The sequence below is a fragment of the Sphaeramia orbicularis genome, chromosome 21 (assembly GCF_902148855.1).
Source record: "Sphaeramia orbicularis chromosome 21, fSphaOr1.1, whole genome shotgun sequence".
NCBI classification, from domain to species: Eukaryota; Metazoa; Chordata; class Actinopteri; order Kurtiformes; family Apogonidae; genus Sphaeramia; species Sphaeramia orbicularis.
Window position 1 is genome coordinate 25,908,845 of NC_043977.1, and position 21,983 is coordinate 25,930,827.

At 36.4% G+C, this 21,983-nt stretch overlaps 1 protein-coding gene across 1 annotated transcript; it reads left to right on the top strand.

Moving 5' to 3' along the window:
* Positions 1–1,387: 1,387 nt before the first annotated feature.
* lrrc58b (leucine rich repeat containing 58b) lies at positions 1,388–11,729 on the top strand. The gene is made up of 4 exons (XM_030124226.1): positions 1,388–2,142; positions 8,257–8,385; positions 8,805–9,082; positions 9,776–11,729. Exons 1-4 carry the CDS (start codon positions 1,685–1,687, stop codon positions 9,967–9,969), a joined length of 1,059 nt encoding a protein of 352 aa, XP_029980086.1. The 5' UTR covers positions 1,388–1,684; the 3' UTR covers positions 9,970–11,729.
* The last annotated feature ends 10,254 nt before the right edge of the window (positions 11,730–21,983 follow it).

Consider the following 21,983-nt stretch of genomic DNA (forward strand, 5'->3'; position numbering starts at 1 on the left):
GGCTTGACAGTTTTTATGCTCTTCATTGAATCTAAATATCTCAATGCTTTGGTGTATTCCTTAAATTCACAATTAAATAAACGGGGTTACTTTGGACTCTACTTTTGTGGGTGTGAAATTTCCCAAACAAAATTAATAAATTAAGAAAAAATTCAATTTTGTCATTATTGTGATCAAAATAAGTGACAATGTTTTCACATTCTATCTTCACACTTATTTTAATTTTGCACAGAATATAACTTCCTAATCGAGACCAGAACTCACTTGAATGTACACAGTAATAAAATAAATGTGTTATTTTTTCTGATTCAGTGATACAGAAAGTGCATTTATTCTCAACATCTAAAAACTTAGAGAGATATGAGTTTGTCACATATATATTATGCAAAATTTTAATATGTATTTCTTTGAATTTATTGTTAATACAAAATCTATATGGCAACAGCAATGCCTTCTAATATCACTAGTCTACATTTTTTTTTTAGAAATGATTTGCTTCAGAGATTAAATGTGCTAAATGTTACGTATTTTAATAAGATTAATTGGAAAATAAATGACAAAAGTGCCGGTTTGCTGATGTTTTCAAGGTATATGATTAAGTGTCATTACACATATATATTGGTTTATGTACATTTATATAATAGTTTTATAAATCTTCCACTAAATAGAACCTGTAAAGTGAATGTATTCTAATGTGCAGACAGTGTTTTGAAGTAGATCTTGTTGCTCTGAGACAAATATTCCTTTTGACTCAAACCCATTCTCTCGTTAATTCTTGAATTTCACATTTTGACCCAAGGCTGTATCTTGGAAAGTTCAGCCAACCAGCATTTTTTACTTGATTTTTCTTTATCAGTGACTCTCATGTGGTAAAATTTCATTACTTTTATTCTGGAAGCATTTTCCTTGCAGACCAGTATATTCTAAATTTGTACGTATCATCCAACAGCCCTGCATGACAAAACCCCAAGAAACTGAAAGATTCTTGCAGATTTAGTGGATCCATATGGTTGAATAATCTATCCCATCCTGCACCTCTTTTTTTTTTTTTTTTTTTTTTTTTTTTTATTTTATTCAATCCAATCCAAGTCACGGTATTGCATAATGTAACACGAGGAGGATATTGCATAATAGCATTAGTCAGCAGTTGGTACAGTGGCTCATCAGGCTACTTTCTCCAGCTGTTCCAGAGATACGGTTTATTTGGTGAAAGTTATTAAACCTTAGAACCATTTGGCGCACACCACTGCAATAAAAACGTCCATAAACGATTGAGAAAGCCTTCAATTTACTTTTGATTGATGGGGAGGCTGACCAATGAGCAGTCAGTGGGCGGGGTTTATACAGGATTAGCCAATCTCTTATCACGGACGTAAACTGTGTTGCAAAGAACGGCTGGAGTGTGGGAGCCATCCAGTGTAGCTGCATGTAGTTACAGTAGTTAGTCCTCCCTGCCACATTAGTGACCTAGATTTTTTTTTTTTTTTTTTTTGGGGGTGGGGGGGACGAGATGCGGTTAAATGTTGCAAGCGAGTATACAGAAATATCAGAGTACTCCATGTTAAAACGGGACAACAACTCCTGAAGCTAACTCGTGGTGTACGGGGGCGTTTAGCCTAGCAAAAAAAAAAAACTCACACAAGGACTTTGTTCAGAGTTGGAAATTCAGCTTAAAACTGTCAAAATGGAGACCCACGAAGGGGCAGTGGCAACAGGCGACGGTGTACTCGACTTCTCCCGGCTGAATTTGGACACTTTTAGCACTGACAGTATAAGCGAAGAGAGGAAAAGGGACACCAAACAGCTCTACCTGAACTACAACCGGCTGGCCTCGCTCCCCTCGTCGGTTAGTTTTTTCTGCAACCTGGCGTTTTTGGACATCAGCAACAACGGACTGACCACCATTTGTGACGGTATTACACGGCTCACCAAACTCAAAACACTCGTAGCCAAGAACAACCGACTGGATGAGTTTTCGCTGCCCAAGGAGTTCGGTTCTCTGCATCTGGAGGTGTTGAACTTCAGTGGGAACCGCTTTGAGGAAATCCCACTCCAGTGTATGAAACTGCTGCGTCTGCAATCGCTTTCACTCGGTGGAAACAGACTGAAAAGTATACCTGCGGAGATAGAAAACCTAACCAGGTATGTAACGGAGGGTCAGAGCACATTTAGCAAACTGCAAGAGTAGGAATACTGATTTGTACTTTGGTTAAAAAAAAAATGTTTAGGTCGTTAGATGTAGGTTAACCTCTAGGTCTGCTGATATCAGAATGATTTATGTTGTGAAGACATTTAAGACCAATAATCTTCCTTATTGGACTCTTTTCTCTTCGTATAAGGGCTCCCCTGAATATATTATTGCTGTAAAAGACGCATATAACAGTTTGTAGTCCTTTATTCCAGTCCGCCATTAGCTTGGTTTTTCTCTGGAACTTCGTTGGCAACGGAGTGGAACCAGGAGCTGTTGCTATGGTTACTACTTAAAGCTATATGCACAGATTTTTAGAGATGGTCAAATGTTGAGTAACCAAAGCCATTTTATTGAATTCATCAAATGTCAAATGACCATTTCAAATAAACAGTTAACAGAATAAAATGGCAACAAAATCAAACCCGTTTGCCTAAGTATAGTTGGAGTGATAGTAAGTCAGATGGTATATTGAATTTTTATAGATAAGTAAAGTGTTGATCTTGAGTAACCACATTCTCTTTATTGAATTTATCAAATGCCAACTTAACAATTCCAGTCAACAGTTAACGTACTAAAATGACAATTAACTTGTTTGCCTATGTATAGCTGGAGTGATATTAAGTCTGATGGTATGAATTTTTAAAGATGGTTAAAGTTTTGAACTTGTACAAATCAATTACATTTAGTCATCAAATAGAAAATGATATTAAATATACTGTATTGTCCCCAAGGGGAAATTTGTCACGAACAACTGCAAAACAATATGTGCAGGCAGTACAAACTACACGCATACTTAAAAACAGACAGTGGACCACATGATGTGACAAAATACAGTATATTATACTAGATTATTGCACCTGTCCCAACAATATATAAATTAAATTATGGTAAACCAGCTGAACCTAAAGCCTAGTCATAACATGTAAAATCCATTAAAAATACCCCCTAAGAACAGAATAATATGACCAACAGTACTAAAACAAGGATTTCAGTGAGCTTCTTATTGATTAGAGGGTTAGACATGGCAATAAAAGAGAGCTTTAGGCGGTTAGTTTTATGACTGTAAGCTTCATATCATCAACGTGAGGGAAGCAGCTCATACTCAGAGAATATGATGTGAGAAGGATCATCAGATCCTGTGAGCGAGCTGAACAACTCAACTTTCATAGATGGACTGTAGGGAGGGGTAGTCTTTATTTGCCCATTACTTCCACAGCAGCTTTTACCAGATTGATGAGTTAGGACTTTTGCAGGCCTGTAATGCTACCAAATGAACAAATAAACAATTATTATTATTATTATTATTATTATTATTATTATTATTAATAACAATAATAATAATAACAACAACAACAACAACAACAACAACAAGTGGCGCTAGGCGCAACAAACCCCACCCCTCACATGTATTGTAGCTTATTTTGGCATCAATCCAGCTGATGTCATCACGCCTATGTGTGTGCTGATGTCAGCATAGACATAGACAGCATAGACAAATTTTGGGCCATTATAAGTAAATGGGAAGAAAAATAAGGATTTTAAAAATTCATAAAAACATTTGAACTTTGACCTACTTTTCCCAAAATGTAATCACATCTATTCTGGGTTACTGGCAATCTATAACCCAATTTGGAATGAATTCAGCCAGTAGTTCTGCTGCTAGAGTGTTAACAAAGAAATAAACAAACAAATAAACAAACTGAACCAAAAACAATACCTCTTGCCTCCCTTTCAGGGGGCAAGGCAATAAAGAATTGGATTTTTATAGCGTTTTTTAGGGCACTCATGCGCTTTACATTTTTGATCCGTTAATCATTCACTCTCACATTCACACAGTGGTGGTGGTAAACTACATCTGTAACCACACCTGCCCTGGGGCTGGCTGACGTAATCATGGCTGCCAGTCTGTGCCAATCCGCCCCTCCCACCACTACTACCACACGTTCATACGCCAGTGTGAGTAACACTCGAGTCAAGGTGGGTGAAGTGTCTTGCCCAAGGACAGAACGGCACATGACCAGGGCAGAACAGGATTCAAACCTCCGACCTGGTTATTGGATGACCTGCTCTACCTCCCGAGTCTCAGCCTAAAGACTAAAACCACATCAAAATGACAATAAACCAGTTTGCCTTTGTATAGTTGGAGTGATGGAATTTTCTGTAGGCAGTAACCATGTTCATCTCATCTCATGCACATCTGGCTGTAGCCACACTCTGTGAACATATTGCCCTTTGCAAAAACTGATTCATCTTTCCTGTTTGTTTTGTGTGTGTGTGTTGCAGTCATTTCTCATGTCCTATCTGTTGCATTTGTTTTCTGTTGCAATCATTTGATATCTACTTCACATAGGAATCTTCACCTCCATTCATCAGTTGCATCTTAACCTTTAAAGACCTATAACTATTGTTGTGGTGAATTCCAATTGAGTTTCTCTTCTAAATTCAACCTTTCAGAAGAGATTCATCACTACTTATTATTTAATCCACTGTAGTTTTCAGTGAAAATCATGTATTTTCCTACATTTCCTTTCCCTGTCATGTAGATGTTCTCAAAAGATCAGAGTAAATTCAAAGGTCATTATGTCAAAACAGAGAAAACTGAAGTAAAAGTGACATTGTCAGCAAATTATACCATTAATTGAATGTAAAAACAAGTGTCTAAAACCATTGCTATCTGTTAAACTACATGGCTTTTATCTGTGATCCAAGGTTCAAGAAAAGGATAGTGTTTTTGTGTTCACTACAGTACCTCTGATGGGTCAAATGGACCATGTCTGATACTGTTGAAAAGCAGAGAAACAGCATTTTACCTGAATTATTTAAATGTATTGATAGGATTTGTGGTTCAAATTCAGTCAGCATTTTAGATCAGTAGATGTTTTTGGTCGCTGGCAGCTGTTCAGGTCTTTGAGGATTTGAAAGACTGTAAATCTCACTAAAGCTACACTTTTGGTTTATTCTCATCTTACAGTAAAGTTGATGAAACCTAGAATATATGATTACATCAATTTTTGGTCTTTTTGTCTATTTTGGTTATCTGGTTTGGCAATTGCCACCGTGATGAGCTCATTTTCGCTGTAGACATTGTGATTCATAGTGTGTAATTAGTTGCATACCTACACAGTTCCAGTAAGTAGCACAGCCTGGTAAACAGGTTTTCATTGTAGTGTTTGTTGAATATATCTACAGCATATTATTAAGTCTATAGTAAAATCATATTAAAAGCTTTTCATGAAATTTGCTACTACATTATGGACAGGTGGCCATACCTCTTCTTAAACTTCAAACGCATCCACTGTAACATACACACACTTTAATTTGTTATGTGTGAATTTGTCCACATTCGTCAGCTAAAAAAACACTGAAACATGACTGTCAGCTGTTTTCTGCAGGCTGTTGAAGCTGATGTCAACATCACAGCTCATTTTTGTCTTATCATGTGCTGGTTTACAGTAGCTAGTCACACTGACCCACTGCCGGGCCAAAGATCAGAAATCTAGAACGTTTACTCTCACACAGAAATACAGTCACGTTAATGTGTCCTTTTTTAAAGAAGACGGGGCAGTTAAACAAAGAGACCAATTATCTTATAACAAGAAAAGCACTCGGAGAGCGCAGACCTCCGCCAAGACAGATCTGCCCCCCCCATCACCACCGAAATATAATCATTTCTTCCTTGTGCCAGTATCAACAGTTCGTGAAAATTTCATGAAAATCCGTTCATAACTTTTTGAGTTATCTTGCTAACAAACAACCAAACATGCACGCAAACACACAAAGCAAAGTGATCACAATACCTCCTGGTGGAGGTAAATATGATAACATATAAAATTGTTATATGGCATAGGGTTTTGCATTAATTGGAAATGTTCCTACACCTAAAATGTGGAAACATATTTTCACTGTCACCCGTGGAGTTTGAATGATTTTGTTTTCAGACACATTTCTCTTTTTATTCCTCTTTATACACATCAGTAATCACCTTTGGCCAGGTACAGTGATGACATCCTGAGTCCCACTTTATCAAGAATAAATGACATTGCCACAATCATTTCATAAGGTAAAAATATTTTATTCCAACTTTATGGGCAACAGTTTATTACATGTTCTTGTCAAAGTCAGAAAGTGATTGTAAAAATTACAGTCATCAGTCTGTGCTCATAAATCTCTATCAGTTTAGCACATGTATACATTACAGGATTCCTATTTTTTTCTTTTACCACAGTTTTGTGACTGAGCAGCCAAAATGAGGTCTCAGCTGTATATGTTTCAGGCAAAGTGAGAAATGAGCAGATGGCTTGACCTGTTTTACAGGTTAGGTGAATATGTTGCCACTGGTCTGGTCTAGGCAATATTTCCATTGCATAGTGCCAGGATTATAATTCTACTTCTGCTATCTGTGTTATCTCAGATAGGCTCTCTCACCAAGTGAAAAACCTTTGAGCTGAACTATAACCTGAAAAATGGCATGCTTTGCCAATGACACAATTCCTTTATGTGCCATTTTGCACATGTGCCCTTTTTCTACCTGCAGAAGAGGGAGTGGTTTTGGGGCTGCTGTAGAAATAGTGATGCAACACAACAGACTCCATGAACAGTGACTCACTATCGATGCAGATATAAATGGTTTGTCCTAAAGATGTGAAAATACAACTGTTTTTGTTTTTGTTTGAGTATCCATGTGTTATTATGAAAAATTCCATTCTCCCTTTAGTTTCTTTCATATCCCCTAAATTGTATACATGAAACCTTTAAAAAACTGTAACACAAGTTAAGAAACTCTGTGGCGCTGACATTTCCTGTTCTTAATTTCTTCCCTTTTTGTAATCAAGTCATGTAATCAACTGATTTCTTAATTGTTGTGGTCCTCTGCATTGACGTGATAGTATCTAATTAGGGCCTAGACTTTTATACTTTGTAGCAAGCCAATTTGCCACACAAAAACAGAATTCTTCTTTTTCTTTTTTTTTTTTTTTTTTTTTTTAAATCCTTGACATTTTACCAAGCATGTTGACTGTTTATTTCTAACTTTATTTCAGGGTCTCTAGCACACGATTTCATCATCTTTCTGCAAAATAACAAGCCAGTCTTAACGTGGGATGCAGTTCTTTTGCACGTAGCAGCAGGTTGTCCTCTAGGATTTCGCTATCATTTTGCCCTTTTATTTATTCGCCCTTTACCTTCATAAGCCTTTCACAGCTCAGCGATGCATGATGAAGGTTGTTTTTACTGCTTCATTTAAGAGCTCATGTGTTGTCAAAAAGCAGTTGCAGTTATGTCTGAAAATAATGAGCTTTGTAAAGTGTCATCTGGAGAGGCCTGTCTCCGGCTGATTGGTGTCACTGTGCTTCTGAGAGCACTGAGCAGACCCTCAGAGTCTCGGTCCATGTCACAGAGTGGGCTTACTCAGTGCTCAGCTGCCAAGGACAGTATAATGGTTTCCTGTCTCGCAGTCGCTGTGTCATCAGTTCCAGCAGACAGATGGCCTGACAGCTTACTTTTGCTGACCAGCCATCCATTGCTGTTTCACTCTCTATTTTAAACCCAATTACCACGCCATGTACTCTGTACATATAATAGCTAACCCACAATAGTCCTATGTTGACCTATTATTTTAAAACAGAAATGGTGTTATTATGGAGGTCTGTTAAATATTATTTCAGATTTATAGTAATGTGCTGTAATGTGTGAATTGGTAAAGCTAGAATCCATAATCTGTATAATTAATATTATGAAAATAATACACAATCATGGTTTGTCTGTTTCTGTTCACATCTTGTCATTTGGTTTTTATTTTGTAAGGACAGTGATAAACACAAATACAGACCCCTTGCATCCAGCTATGCATCTTTAGCTCCCCCCTGTGGTTTAGGTTTTAATTGTGGGTCCCACACTTCATTTCAAGTGCAAAATACAGATGTTGGACTTTAATCTTATACTCTTACAGTTTGTGTGTTACTTATTGTATTTGATCTATAGTGTGTAGCACAGTATACTGTTATATGAATCTGCATTTAAGGAAAACATTATTTAATATGAAATGTTTTCTTCTCTTTTTCTGTCAGTTTGGAGCTGTTGTATCTGGGAGGTAACCTCATCACAGCCATTCCTCCAGAAGTGGCTAATCTTCCCTACCTTAGCTACCTGGTCCTATGTGACAACCGCATCCAAAGTGTTCCTCCACAGCTCACCAGGTAACTGCAGCACCCACTTACAGAACATTTCCTGCCTAACTTATTGTGTACAGCATTTCCAGATTCCTACTAGTGTTATTTGTAGCTCTGTCTCGCTCTGTTGCAAATCACACACAACATTTTAATTAATTTGGACAGCACTTACATTGTTATCAAGTATATAATTCAAAAGTGAATAACAAAAACATGTTTTTCTGTGTGTATTCTCAACTATTTATTCATTGAATTTAAAGGGATTATCGTATTTTGATATGTATTGTTTTGTAGACGTGTAAAAACCAATATGATGATATATTGCACAACCTTGGACCGACACTTCAAGTTACACAATGTGGGATTTGTCACCTGACAGAGGTGTGTCTCTACTATCATGTATCACAGAAAGAAACATTACAAAATGCCTCCCTTTGTCACTCTAGGCTCTACTCACTGCGATCTTTAAGTCTCCACAACAACTTGCTCACATACTTGCCAAGAGAGATCCTCAGCTTGGTGCATCTGCAGGAACTCAGTCTCCGAGGCAACCCACTGGTGGTGCGCTTCGTCAAAGAGATGACCTACGACCCTCCCTCACTGCTGGAGTTGGCAGGGCGTACCATTAAGAGCAGAAATATTCCCTACTCCCCCAGTGACCTGCCCTCAAACCTGTTGCTCTATCTGGACCTAGCTAGCAAGTGTCCAAACCCCAAATGTGCTGGTGAGAAAATAATATTCACTGTCCTTATATGCTGTGTTTTGTGCCTGGCTTATAAAGAGTCTGTGGATGAGCCATTCTGAAGTTAGTATCTGAAACTGGTGATTCATACAAGAATGTTAATCATACGGCACAAGTCTGTATTCATGGAAGGCTGGTTTTGCAATACGGTGATGTATAGCATGTGATGATAGAAGTGTACGTTTGCAAATTCTGGTGGAAAAGAAAAAGGGATATGAAGCAATACATTCTGAATATACAGTAAACACTCAATAATTAAGCAAATTGGTTTACGTTGTTAAACCACTTAAACTTAGAGAAATTTAGGGTTTAATTAATGAAAAAATCCTGCTAATACCGAAGTTAAACAGGATACTTGTATATTTTGATATCCGTTTGGTGAACTTCCTCTGTTCCTTTATGTCACATTTGTGAAATTACATATCAACTGGCATGTTTTGGTTTACTTTGAAACAGACCTGCTATGAAGAAATACAAATTTAGTTTAGCAAAGAAAGGTCATCATACAACACATATTTTCGAAATTAAATCTTACAAGAAATGTTTTTATTCTGTATATAAGCTGCATATATCAGTACCTTGAAAAATAATTGGTTGTCATTTGGCTACGTTGGTTCTATTTTTCGTACATTGCAGAGTAGCAGACTCAAATCTGTGTTTTTTCTAATCCCTCAGGTGTATACTTTGACTCCTGTGTGCGGCAGATTAAATTTGTGGACTTCTGTGGGAAGTACCGGCTGCCCCTCATGCACTACCTGTGCTCCCCTGAGTGCACCTCTCCATGCAGCTCAAACCCACAGAGCGACGCCGAGTCGGAGGATGAGAGCAGTGTGCCAGCTGACCGACTGCAGAGGGTGCTTCTGGGATAGTACAACACAACACAGAGCAGCCTTTGATCGTCTGCCAGAACCTTGTCAATCTGTCACAGTGTGTAGCGTTTTTTTTTTAAACAAAGACAAACTGTCAGGCTTTACAGCATACACACATTTTTGTTTTACATGCAGACACTCATACGCACAAAATGTGGCCTTGAAAACATTATTTCAACATTATAATCAGGGTTTAATAAGGTTTACTAGTGGTCTTTTGTTCCTTTCTCCCTGTAAGAGTAGAGGAATCCTCATATTTCCCACGTAGCCATGGAAGTGCTTGTACAAGGAACAAAATCATGGTCTCTCTCTTTTCAGACCAGTCTTTCATTTCACATTTTATGTTTAACATTTTCTGAAAGATTTCTAAAAGTGTTATCTTGAGCAAGACTATTGGAATTTCTCAACACATGTCCAAATCAAAGCTGTTGTGCTATCTAACACGTAAGTCCTAGGGTCATTTGAAAGATGCCAGCAGTAATGTTGAACTATGACACTACATGCTTCTGATAGAGTAGTCTGTGTGAGATGACCTTATTTCATGATCTAGTTGTGCAGAAGTTGTTTACAGTCTGTCTCTCCCTCACACAGTGATAAAACACCACTTTGGTAATCTCTTGGTGTTTATGCAGTACCAAGGTTTTACCATCATGCTGTGGTTGCTGTAGGTTAACCCAGATTATGAATTATGTGGCCAAGTGGAAGAATGCTTGTCCAAGCTTACTGACAGGAAGTGGATGAGGGTGGACCAGGGAAACCCATTCACTGTGTTAGTACGAAAACAATAGCTATTCAGCAAAACACAGTGGCAGCCTCCATGTTTATGTTCAGGACCATTGGGTTTTCTCTTGACATAAACATATGGATGTGTGTATGCAGAGCACACAGTCAGAGGAGCCATCTGAAACCACCTTTGTCTGTTGACTTTTCTGCCAGCAGCAAAAAGTACTGCATGATTTTGAAACACGATGTAAGGGTAGGGCATGGGCCAAAGAGGAGCCTATTAAATTAAGGAGCACATCCATAATAAGGGATGGAACTCGGATATTTTTTTCTTGTTTTTTCCAACATTGCAAAGAAGACAATGGTGCTTTACTGAGTGCCCTTCTAGTTTGTATCTCAACTATCACCGAGACAGAAATGTCCCTCGGTTCTAACAAGAGGTGTCGTTTTCTGTTTGGTAATTACATCTCTGCTTAGTCGTTGAGCTTGTGTGAAGGCCTAGGAGCTTTCATAGGCTCCCAGGTGAAGTGTGTCCATTAGTGAGCAGGAGAACCCTTTCCTGGCTTCACAGTAGACTTTAACATTTAGAAAACAGAGGAATGCTCCTTTATGTTACAGTAGCATTTATACTAGAGCATTTGCTAAGTGCCTTACTAATGACTGCTAATGCTATCGCACAGAGTATGAAAAAATGTGATCTATGCACCCTGAAATGTGACAAAATTAACATGATTTATAAAGTCATTTAAGTGATTTTGTATTCATCTAAAATCACTAAAAAGAAAAATAACATTTTGTAACAAAATAAACTGCTTTTATATAAATCCTTTCTGAATTGTAAAACTAAATATGAGACTTAGAGAACAGATGGTAAATAGAAAATATATGGATATATCTATATTAATTGTACGTAATTGTATTTTCCCCTTTCAGATTATGTAAGTACACTGTACAGTATATAATAACAGTAACACATATTGATTATAATATTTTTGTCTTTTCCCTGTGTGATCTAAATAAAGCAGTAATATAAAGAATTGTTTATTGTCTTGTTTTTATTATTTTAACATGGGCCGGTGCCTAAAAAGGTGAAATATTTTCATACATGTGCATTATTTTGTTAAATGGAATTCATACACAAAAGGTGCAGTGCTATTGTTGTGTTTGTGTGTTTGCACATGAACCAGTTCATCTATTCTGTAGCTTGAATGAGCCCAGGTTTAATTTGCATATGAAGGTAAATTCACTATCAAAGCTGAATAGTGAGAGACCATTTCTTTAACCCAGACCCAGGGGCGAGAGCATTCTGCTTTGCTCAATCTGTTAATCCTTAAACATCACCTGCCAAGAGCCTGTAACTACTTTTTCCTTTTCTCTCATTTCTTTTCAGCTTTTGTCCCCACCTCAGCGTCTCATTAAATGTCCCCTTTTTTACTCTTTGTTTCTTTTAGTTTGTCTGGCATGAATAATGCTTAGAGTTTCACATATTTTATTTGTTTTGAATGGTCTTTGACCATGTCACAGCTGGTTTCTTCACTCATTTTCACTCTCTTTCAGCACATGTATGTATGGGACCTTGTAACAACAGCAGGCACCAAGGAAACTGTTGCGCTCTGTGTGGATTAATGTTACACTCAGAGTTGGTGAGGGCGTGTGCACACACTGTTGGTATGTTTTCTGTGTTCCACTAGAGGAGGCTGATTGTTAAACCTGACACTAAACTTTTGATGTGAGGAGGTGAAGGAGTCAAATCATTTAATTTCTTCAACAATTTGGACTTTATTACGATCTGTTTTAACTAAAATTGTGAAAACTCAAACTGTGTGTGCGTGTTGTCCTGTTTAAAGACTGTTGTTAATTATCTTTTGGTTGTTTAACCCTCAGCTGTCAGTATTATTTACTACCCTCTTGAGTCATTCATGACAAAAATGTCCACACTAAAGAGTGCTATAAAACCTTTTCAGATTAATACTTTTTCTGCATAAATCTCTTTAACAAATTCCTCCCTTGTTTAAAACTACCAAATATTCAATCATTTTAAGTATTTTAAACCTTTAAATGCCAGATTGATTAGTTGAAGTCCCTGTTGTTTAGGAAAAATACACAAAAAATTAGTTATTTTCCATATGACAAATGTTGGGGCCTGGCATATTATTTTTGAAATCAGTCCTGAATATGTCAAACATTAGAAAAATATATTGGCTTTAGTGTATGTAGCATCAGATTTAAAATCAGAACCTTCTTGAGTCATTCAGGACAAAAATGTCCACTTCCAAAAAATAGTATAGATCAGGGGTCGGTGAGCTTTACAACCTAAAGAGCCATGTTAGTCTCACAAAAAGAAGAAAAATATCTAACTGGAGCCATGAAAAAAATATTTAATAAACCCATCTATATTTTACCGTGAGGTGGCTGCTCTGCTGTAGCCTATTTGTGATTAGTTTGCTATTTAACTTTGTATTTCCATTACAATACAGCAACGTTTGGTGCATTTATGAAATTACACAACTACAATAAAAAAAACATTCAGAATTTGTATGATTTTTTTTTTTTTTTTTTTTTAAATGACAGACACTATTTCCAAAACCTAATTATACTGTGTAATTGAAAAAAAGCTCAACTTTCATGTAGAGGCTGACTTTTAAACCAACTACAAACAAATGCAAATTGACTATCGTGTATTGTATCTTGACTTTGGCAAGAAAATAATGCATTTTGGTTTATATCCTGTCAAAAAATTAGTTTATTCCATGTATAGCCTGTGCATTTTTGCAGATGGACAAAGTTAGAATAGATTTAGGCCTATAATAATGTTAAAAAGTAATGACTTGTTCTGTTCATTTCAAAATGTTCCTTAAATGTTTTTTTGACATTGGGAGCCATAGAGAGAGGCTAAAGAGCCACATTTGGCACAGGAGCCACGGGTTGCAGACCCCTGGTATAGATTAATAATTTTTTCTGCTTTTTTGGGTCCGATATTGCAATTAACTTCAATCCTGATCATAACTGTCAAATATTAAATAATTACTAGGATTTTTAACCTTTAAACGCCAGTTTGATTGCATGATTTTGATATTTTTATTAAAAAAAACACTAAAACATCTGTTACTTTCCATATAACAAATGCCAGTGGGCTAAGGGATTTTTGTGTTGTTTTTTTTAATCAGTCTTTTGGCCTGAGTGTACTGGTCCACCTGCAGCCTCTGGGATGACCACAGTGGACGTGCGATCTTTTGGGCCACCATGAATCAAACCAAACTCAGAATAATCTCCTCCTCCTTGTTCAGAGGCTGTAGGTTGAGTCAAAGTGATGCCAGATGAAAAGGGAAAATTTGCCGAAATGGATAAAAATGTCCTCAGTGATGCATGAGGGTTAATATTCACAGACGACCGTCCTGTTGTAACTGTACTGTTGATGCTGTATTGTTGATCAAAGTGCTTTTACATGAGGCGGTTGTGACTCCCTAAGCCTCTTATTGGCCTCCATCAGAAACATACCAACCCATATCAGCTCACCCTCCAGCCAACACGCCAGACCTCACACATGACTAGTTTCACAATTACACTGGTTCACTCAGCTGAGCCTTAACACACGACAGCCTCACCCACAACCATCAGACGTCGTCTTCAGAGTTGCACTGTTAATCCCACAGCAGGAGGGTGAATGTGAGGTAGTTACACAGAAGGAAAAGGCTCAGGGCTGATGTGTGACTGATTTATACTGTGAAAAACTTTCCTAAATCCTACTTTACTCTCTCTGCATGTCTCTTGTAATGGCTTCCATTTTAATACCATCAAAATATAACAAAACATGTACTTCTAGTAGTGCTGAAACAGCAAAACCATAAAACGACAGGGTAATGATATAATGTATAGTACCAGTATATACAGAATACATCTTACATATGTACAGTTTTGGAAATAAGTATTACAACTTGTGATTTCTTTCAATTTCTATCAGTATACCAACCCTTCTAAACTTTTTTTGGGTGAAATAGATGAAAATGAATGGAAATGCTGCCATTTATAACAGGTACAGGGTGGGGAAGCAAAATTTACAATATTTTGAGGCAGGGATTGAAAGACAGTGTATGAGCAATTAGTTTATTGAAAGTCATGAGAATTTATTTGCCACAAGAAAATTGACATAATAGAAAATGTTTTTATTCTATGTGTCCTCCTTCTTTCTCAATAACTGCCTTCACACGCTTCCTGAAACTTGTGCAAGTGTTCCTCAAATATTCGGGTGACAACTTCTCCCATTCTTCTTTAATAGTATCTTCCAGACTTTGTCGTAATAGTTTTGCTCATAGTCATTCTCTTCTTTCCATTATAAACAGTCTTTATGGACACTCCAACTATTTTTGAAATCTCCTTTGGTGTGACGAGTGCATTCAGCAAATCACACACTCTTTGACGTTTGCTTTCCTGATTACTCATATGGGCAAAAGTTTCTGAAAAGGTATGGATAATAGTGTTAGGTATGATTATGACATCAATATATGTTTGGTTTCAAAACAATTGACGTAGTGCCTGCTGAGAAAAAACAACTAAATGTTCATTGTAAATTTTGCTTCCCCACCCTGTATGATGGAATACATTCAATAGATTACGCATAGTAAATATTGAAATGGTCATATTTTATAACTAGGGCCAGGAGATGAGAGTTGAGTGAGTATATGATGTAATGTGATGTGATAACTGTTGTCAATATAACACAAGCCTTAATGTGATTACACAACATGATAACCCTTTACAATAAACTATTAGGATGCTGTATGGCCAATGGTCCCCACTGCGTAATGGACTGTTTTCATTGTTTTCCTGTTTCATTAATGTGCTACATTTGCTGTTTTTTTTCTCCTTTTGTCAGATCGGTTTAATACTACAACAGATTGTATGTGTTAAAAGCATAAACATAGTGGATGTGACAAAATTAACTCATAAAGACCAAAACATCCACCACTGACCAACAATATCTACTGATCTAAACTGTTTAATACCTGTTGATCCTCTAATCCTATCAATAGATGTAAATAATTGGTGTAAAATGCAGTTTGTCATCTTTTCATGGTCATCAGATATGACCCATTTGGACGTTCAGAGGCTCCATAGCGAACATGGAAACACCGTCATATTCTACAACATTGATTCACCAGTAAAACCCATGGAGTTGGATCAAAGACAGTGGATGGAGACACTTGGTTTCTGTCCAGTTGTTGATATGTTTGCGGAAAAAGTAACTTTTTTTTTCAGTTTTCTCTATTTCTGATATGATAACCCACAACTTTAATCTGAGCTTTTATAAATATTTACATAATCAGTTAATTAAATAAAGGCAAATATCTGATTTTCACTGAAAAAAACAAAACAAAACAAAATACAGAGGACAATATTATAATGAATGGTGATAAATGTTAAATAAGGAGAAAAATATATATATTGGAACTCCCACAAAAGTAGCACTGGGTCTTTATGAGTTAACACCAAAACATTCATAAACAAACCCAGATGTTTGTCCCTTTTATACATCCTTTCTAAGGAGTGTTAAATGAGCTGAGGTTCAGATTTTTCCTCTTTCCAGAGCTCAGATAAGTACTTACAGTCGCGGAAAAAATGATTTGACCACCATGGTTTTCTTCAATTTCTTGTTCATTTTAATGCCTGGTACAACTAAAGGCACATTTGTGTGGACAAATATAAAGATAACAACAAAAATAACTCATAAGAGTTTAATTTCAAAGCTGATATCTAGACATTTTCCATGGTTTTCTTGATAATAACCAAAATCATTTAAGTTCTTACATCAATATCTATGGCATTGTACTGACAAAAACAGTGCTTTCAGGCATTCTATGTTTTCTTTTCTGTCTGTTTTAGTCACATGATACACACAGGAGTTAGTACTTGATTGCATAATTATTGTTTTTGATGACTTTTGATGGTCTAATAATATTTGTCCACGACTGTATATAGACTATTGTACACCCAGTGACAGATGATGACTGACCATTTAGTTAAAAACTCGCTGTCACCAACATAATCAAACATTGTATCAGCAGTTATTGGAGACTTAATGCCATTAAAAGTGTAAAAATGTACAAAAAAAGACACACAAATCACATTTACTCTGCCTCAGCATCCTGTTTCTGGTCTGTCACTCTGATAATACAGTAAACAGCAGAATGTACATTATCTACATACTTATGACCTGATTGTGAAGTGGGTCAAATTCGACCACACCCAGGTTTCTTCATCGACATCCTCTGGACGTGAACGTGGTCAACAAGAGTTACATAAATCTCACCAGGAACTATTTCTCCCTTGCCCTTCCTCTTCCTCTCCTGTTTCCTCTTCCTCTACCTCCAGGTCTGTGTTGATCCAAAACAACACAACTGACCGTCTGAGTTGTGGTAATGTGACATTTAATGTCTGAGCTTTTGTAAAGGAGCACATGTTACAGCAAGTGATGAATGTGAAAGTGTGTGAATATTGTAAATAGTTTAAGGAAACATGTCTGTGTATTTGTTGACGGTCACATTACCTTAATAAAACTGATTATAGTGTGTAAACGATCAAGAAAATCTGTAAAAAGGGACATTAGATGAACTAGTCTATATGTAGTAGGCCAAACATAACCATGAAAATACAGGTAATATCTTAACTTCAATGTAAAAGGTTACAAAGTTTAGATAAAAGATTTTAGATTCGATTAGACTTTATTGATCCTACAACCAGGAAATTCAACGGTCAAGGCAGCAACAGAATAAAGTGCAAGAAAAAAGTAAACATGCATAAAGATAGTGCAAAAAAACAAACAAACTAATCATAGTAATAATAATACTTTTACCATGAATAGAGATTCTGTTTTAGTAATCCTAACCTGTTTGTATTTATTTTAGTGTTCTGACAGTGTTTAGGTAGATAATACTTTGATTTTTTTAAAAGTCAACTTTTAAGGGTTTTTTTGGACTTATTTTTTTCAGTAATTGTGCTGATATGAACCTGAAGTTAAAATTGTTTTATTTATTGCTGTTATTACTGTTGTAATTGTGTTTTATTTGATTTTTGTCTTGTTGTTCATGCTTGTTTATGCGAGAAGAACCTTACAGACCTGTAGTAGATCTTTGTTTTTGTTTTTTTAAATTTAATTTAATTTTATTTTATTTTATTCATTTTTTACTCTCAAATTCCAAATATAAGACAAATTTGAAGACATCTGTAATCAATAATGAAACAATTAATGTAACTGTGTTTTTTTTGTTGTTTTTTTTTGTTTTTTTTTCTGTCTGTATGCTTTGTCAATGTATACATTGTAGTACTTTAATATTGGGAATGGACCCCAGGAAGAATAATCTCTACTTTGGTAGAGACTAATGGGGATCCATAATAAAGAAATAAATATATTTCATAACATTCATTCTACACAACAGAAATATTTTGCTATACAGACACTGTCTCAGCTACAAGACGACCTCTATAAATCTCTGAAAGTCCATTTCCCAAACTCATTGTTAGGACCTGAAATGGATCGGCCAGTTTTTGCTTTTGTCAGCAACTGTCGGAGTAAAAACATGACAAAAATATGATGCAGCAGAGATTTAAGAGCTGAAACAGGACGAAAACGATGTAAAGGATACAACAAGATGTGACCAAAAAATAAGAGGAGAATAAGATAACAAAAGAAAATGAAAAACAAAACATTAGATATAACAAACTGTTAAAGAAGCGACAAGATGGAAAAAGTTTAAAAGTAAAGATAAAAATTATGTAAAAGAGATAAAGAAGTAAGATGTAAAATAAAGAGAGATTTTCAGACACATTATTTAAACAGTTGACACGTCAAGAGACATGAAGACATATGACAGTTCAAGATGTCTTAGATGTATTGTGTATATCAGTATGTCAAAATGTACATTGTCAGTTTTAACAGTTACTCCTTTCAGTCGGTTACATGCACACAGGATAATAATAGTAATAATAATAATAATAATAATAGTAATAATAATAATAATAATAATAATAATAAATGTTATTTATAGGCGCCTTTCTTGGCATTCAAGGATACCGTACAGTAAACAGGAGAGTATAAAACAAGCAATAAAACAGAGTAAAAAGCAAAAGGCAGGTTAAAAATTGAACAATGTAATTGTGGTCACATAGAGAACGCGGTCCGAAACAGATGGGTTTTGAGTTTGGATTTGGAGAGAGGGAGTGATGTGGCATTTCTGAGCTCTGTAATATATCCAGTTTCAACCATCTGACAGTCACATAACCAGACCTGCATCAGCTGTCGATACTACTTTGTAGTCACGAAAAGTGGAGAATGTAGGAGAAAACCCCAAGTGTCCCTATGGTTTCCCCCACATTTACCATGATCCACGCTTCAGTAGAAGCTGTGACTGGAACCTGCTGGGAGCTTTGATTCAGGCCTGCTAATCCTGGTCCATGGCAACGCTGTAGGAGGAGCTGGGAGGATTTATCTGTGGGTATGTTAGCTAGTTAGTGGGCAAACCTGGGCATGTCCTGGGACAGCAAAGGTCTAGAAAGGGTTTGGTGAAGCTCAGAACTCAGGACAATGCATTTCCACCCAGAGAGAACAGTGTCAGTTTGCTGCAGATGCTTCCATGTCAGGAAATGTTCGGCCTGTCAGTGGTGTTTCAACAGGAAACGGTGTGTCACTGGATGGAGAGTTTGTTATTTATTTTCTTAGGTGGACTGGCAGTGTGGGATCCAGAACGAGGAGGTGACACCTGAACTTAGTAACGCCTTAATGATCATCAGTGAACCGTGGTAACCTCCGCAGAATAACGGGGCTCGTGTTTCCTCCAGATCACCCTCCTGCCCAGCCTCTCCTCTTTGACTCCTGTTTTTTGACAAACTGCTGCATGGCTGCTTGATTAAATATTGAAGCTCCCGGTAATCTGAGCCTTCCTACAGTCCACCTGCCATCGGAGCAGTCTATCTTAAACCTGATCTTGAAGGGAACCTGATAGTGACGGCCACGCGCTGGGTGTAACAGAGCTGACAACACTGTTTTCGATCTTTCAACGGGGTCATTTGATCTGGACCCACAGGTGAAAATGTTGAGCTTATATCGTGTGCTTTAGTGGAGTTCACTGCATCTGTGCCAGTGCAGGTTTTAAGCTTCAGTACTGAACCATCAGTAGATATTAGTATTGCTTTTTAGTGTTTAGTGTCCCCATTAGATTTTAAGACTTTGTTTACATTGCCATCCATGCTAACAAAATGCTTCAGAGTTTGTATTACATCAATTTTCTTTATGTTAATTTTTTTTAACATAACTCTTTTTAATGTTCTACCTCTTTATCTCAACCATAAAGACCTAACCAGTTGGTGTAAAATACAGTTATTCACCTTTTCATGGTCATCAGATATGACCCATTTGGACGTTCAGAGGCTCTGTAGTTACCGTGGAAATACTGTCATCTTCTACAACATTGGTTCACCAGTAAAACCCACGGAGTTGGGTCAATGACAGTGGATGAACACACTGGGTTTATGTTCAGTTAGTAATATCTTTGCTGAAAAAGTAACTTTTTCTTCATTTTTCTCTCTTTTGATATAATTAGCTTTGAATTTGCTCTGAGTTTTTATGAACATCTACAGGATCTGTGAGTTAAATACAGGAAAATACATGATTTAAACCCAAAAAATGCAAAATACAGAGGATAATGTTCTAGAAAAAAATGGTGATAAATCAGTTAAGAAAGGTAGAGATAGAGAAAAATTAATTCGGGAACTGCCACAAAAGTAGCACTGTGTCTTTATGGGTTAAATAATTATTTTAAACCACAAGTAACATTCACTCAGTAAAAAAAAAAAAAAAAAAATCAGCCTTTGAATGTTAATTTGGCATTTATTATGATAATTATTCACAACATCTCACATCAGCATTTGTATTATGGTAATCTGGGTGTCTGGTCTGATGTAAAACTCATTTCCAGGTTCAAACAGTCAGTTACTGGCAGAGTCTATGTATGCATTTACAACAACATCTGTATTTAATGAGACATCAGTGAGGATTCAGTTTATTTAACTCAAGTACTGTTATTTCTGCGCTTTTCCATTGTTTGTTAAGTAGGTCATCAGTTTGAGTGACTTTAACGATGTTTGAGCTCTTGAACTGTTTCCAGCAGTGCATTGATAAATGGGTGCTTCAGTGAAACTGGTCCCTAAAAACAGGCCATGGGGCTAAAAATTCACACCAGATGTAGTCTAATGTTATGAATCAAGTTTGGAAGCACTTTGGGTCTGTTTTAAAAATAAATATTTACTGAGATAAAAGAGAAACTATTTTTCAGATAAAACATATTTTTATATTATTTTATACATAAATCTCCATGTAACACAGTAAAAAGAACACAAAAAAATCTTTTTATTCTCTCACAGGTACATTTTGGGAATCAAACTAATTGTGCAAGGCAGAGTGTTTCACAAAAATGACCGCTGTTGCAAAATCACTCGCGATTTATTTGTGTTTAAATGGGCAGGTTCCGCATGTAACATGAGTGGACACGATGGGTTACGCATGAAACTTGAAATGAGACTGCAGATTCATGAAAAACTCACGTCTGGATTTAAAAAATCACTAGAATCCTCAAATTTAACACGGTGTCTTAATTTATAGCAGTATATAAGACCATTTCAAGCCATGTTTTACAGATCAAATGCACTGACACCTAGGTAGCCTTTCATGGTCCTATTTTTGGCCCCAATATTTTATTAAAAATTAATTAATTTTGGGATGGCTCAGAGCAAGAGTATAATTTTTTTGCATTTATGGTCTAAAAAGCTGGCAGATACCAAAATAAACCCAGTTTCATAGAAGCACCCAAATCATAAATCATTCCTTTGTTTATTTTCTAAACAGGTCAGCACTGATAAAAAAAACAAACAAACAAACAAACAAACAAACAACAACAAAAAAAAAACTGACAAACTAAACATGAAGTGTTTAGATGTGAAACTGCCTTATTCTATTTCAAAATAATCATAGAGTTCTGGTTTGGTGGAAGCCATGAGAGCTAACATTAATTAGCTAATGCGCCAATGTTATCTAGCACCATGCATACTTGATCATTTTCTCCTTCGATTCAGACTTCTGTTTACTTATATTATCATCCTCTGCCTCTGCTCCATATTATCACAAGTGAAGTGGTACAATTTCATGGCTGGATTCCAGATATGCTATAAATGTGATTATTCTATAGAGATGATGTGTCACAATATTTTTGTCTATATAGCCTATTGTAATTCTACACTTTAGA

Coding starts and splice junctions, on each gene's coding strand:
- lrrc58b (XM_030124226.1), top strand. CDS start 1,685: ATGGAGACCCACGAAGGGGCAGTGGCAACAGGCGACGGTGTACTCGAC. Junction 2,143..8,256: donor GAGATAGAAAACCTAACCAG/GTATGTAACGGA, acceptor TTTTTCTGTCAG/TTTGGAGCTGTTGTATCTGG. Junction 8,386..8,804: donor GTTCCTCCACAGCTCACCAG/GTAACTGCAGCA, acceptor TTGTCACTCTAG/GCTCTACTCACTGCGATCTT.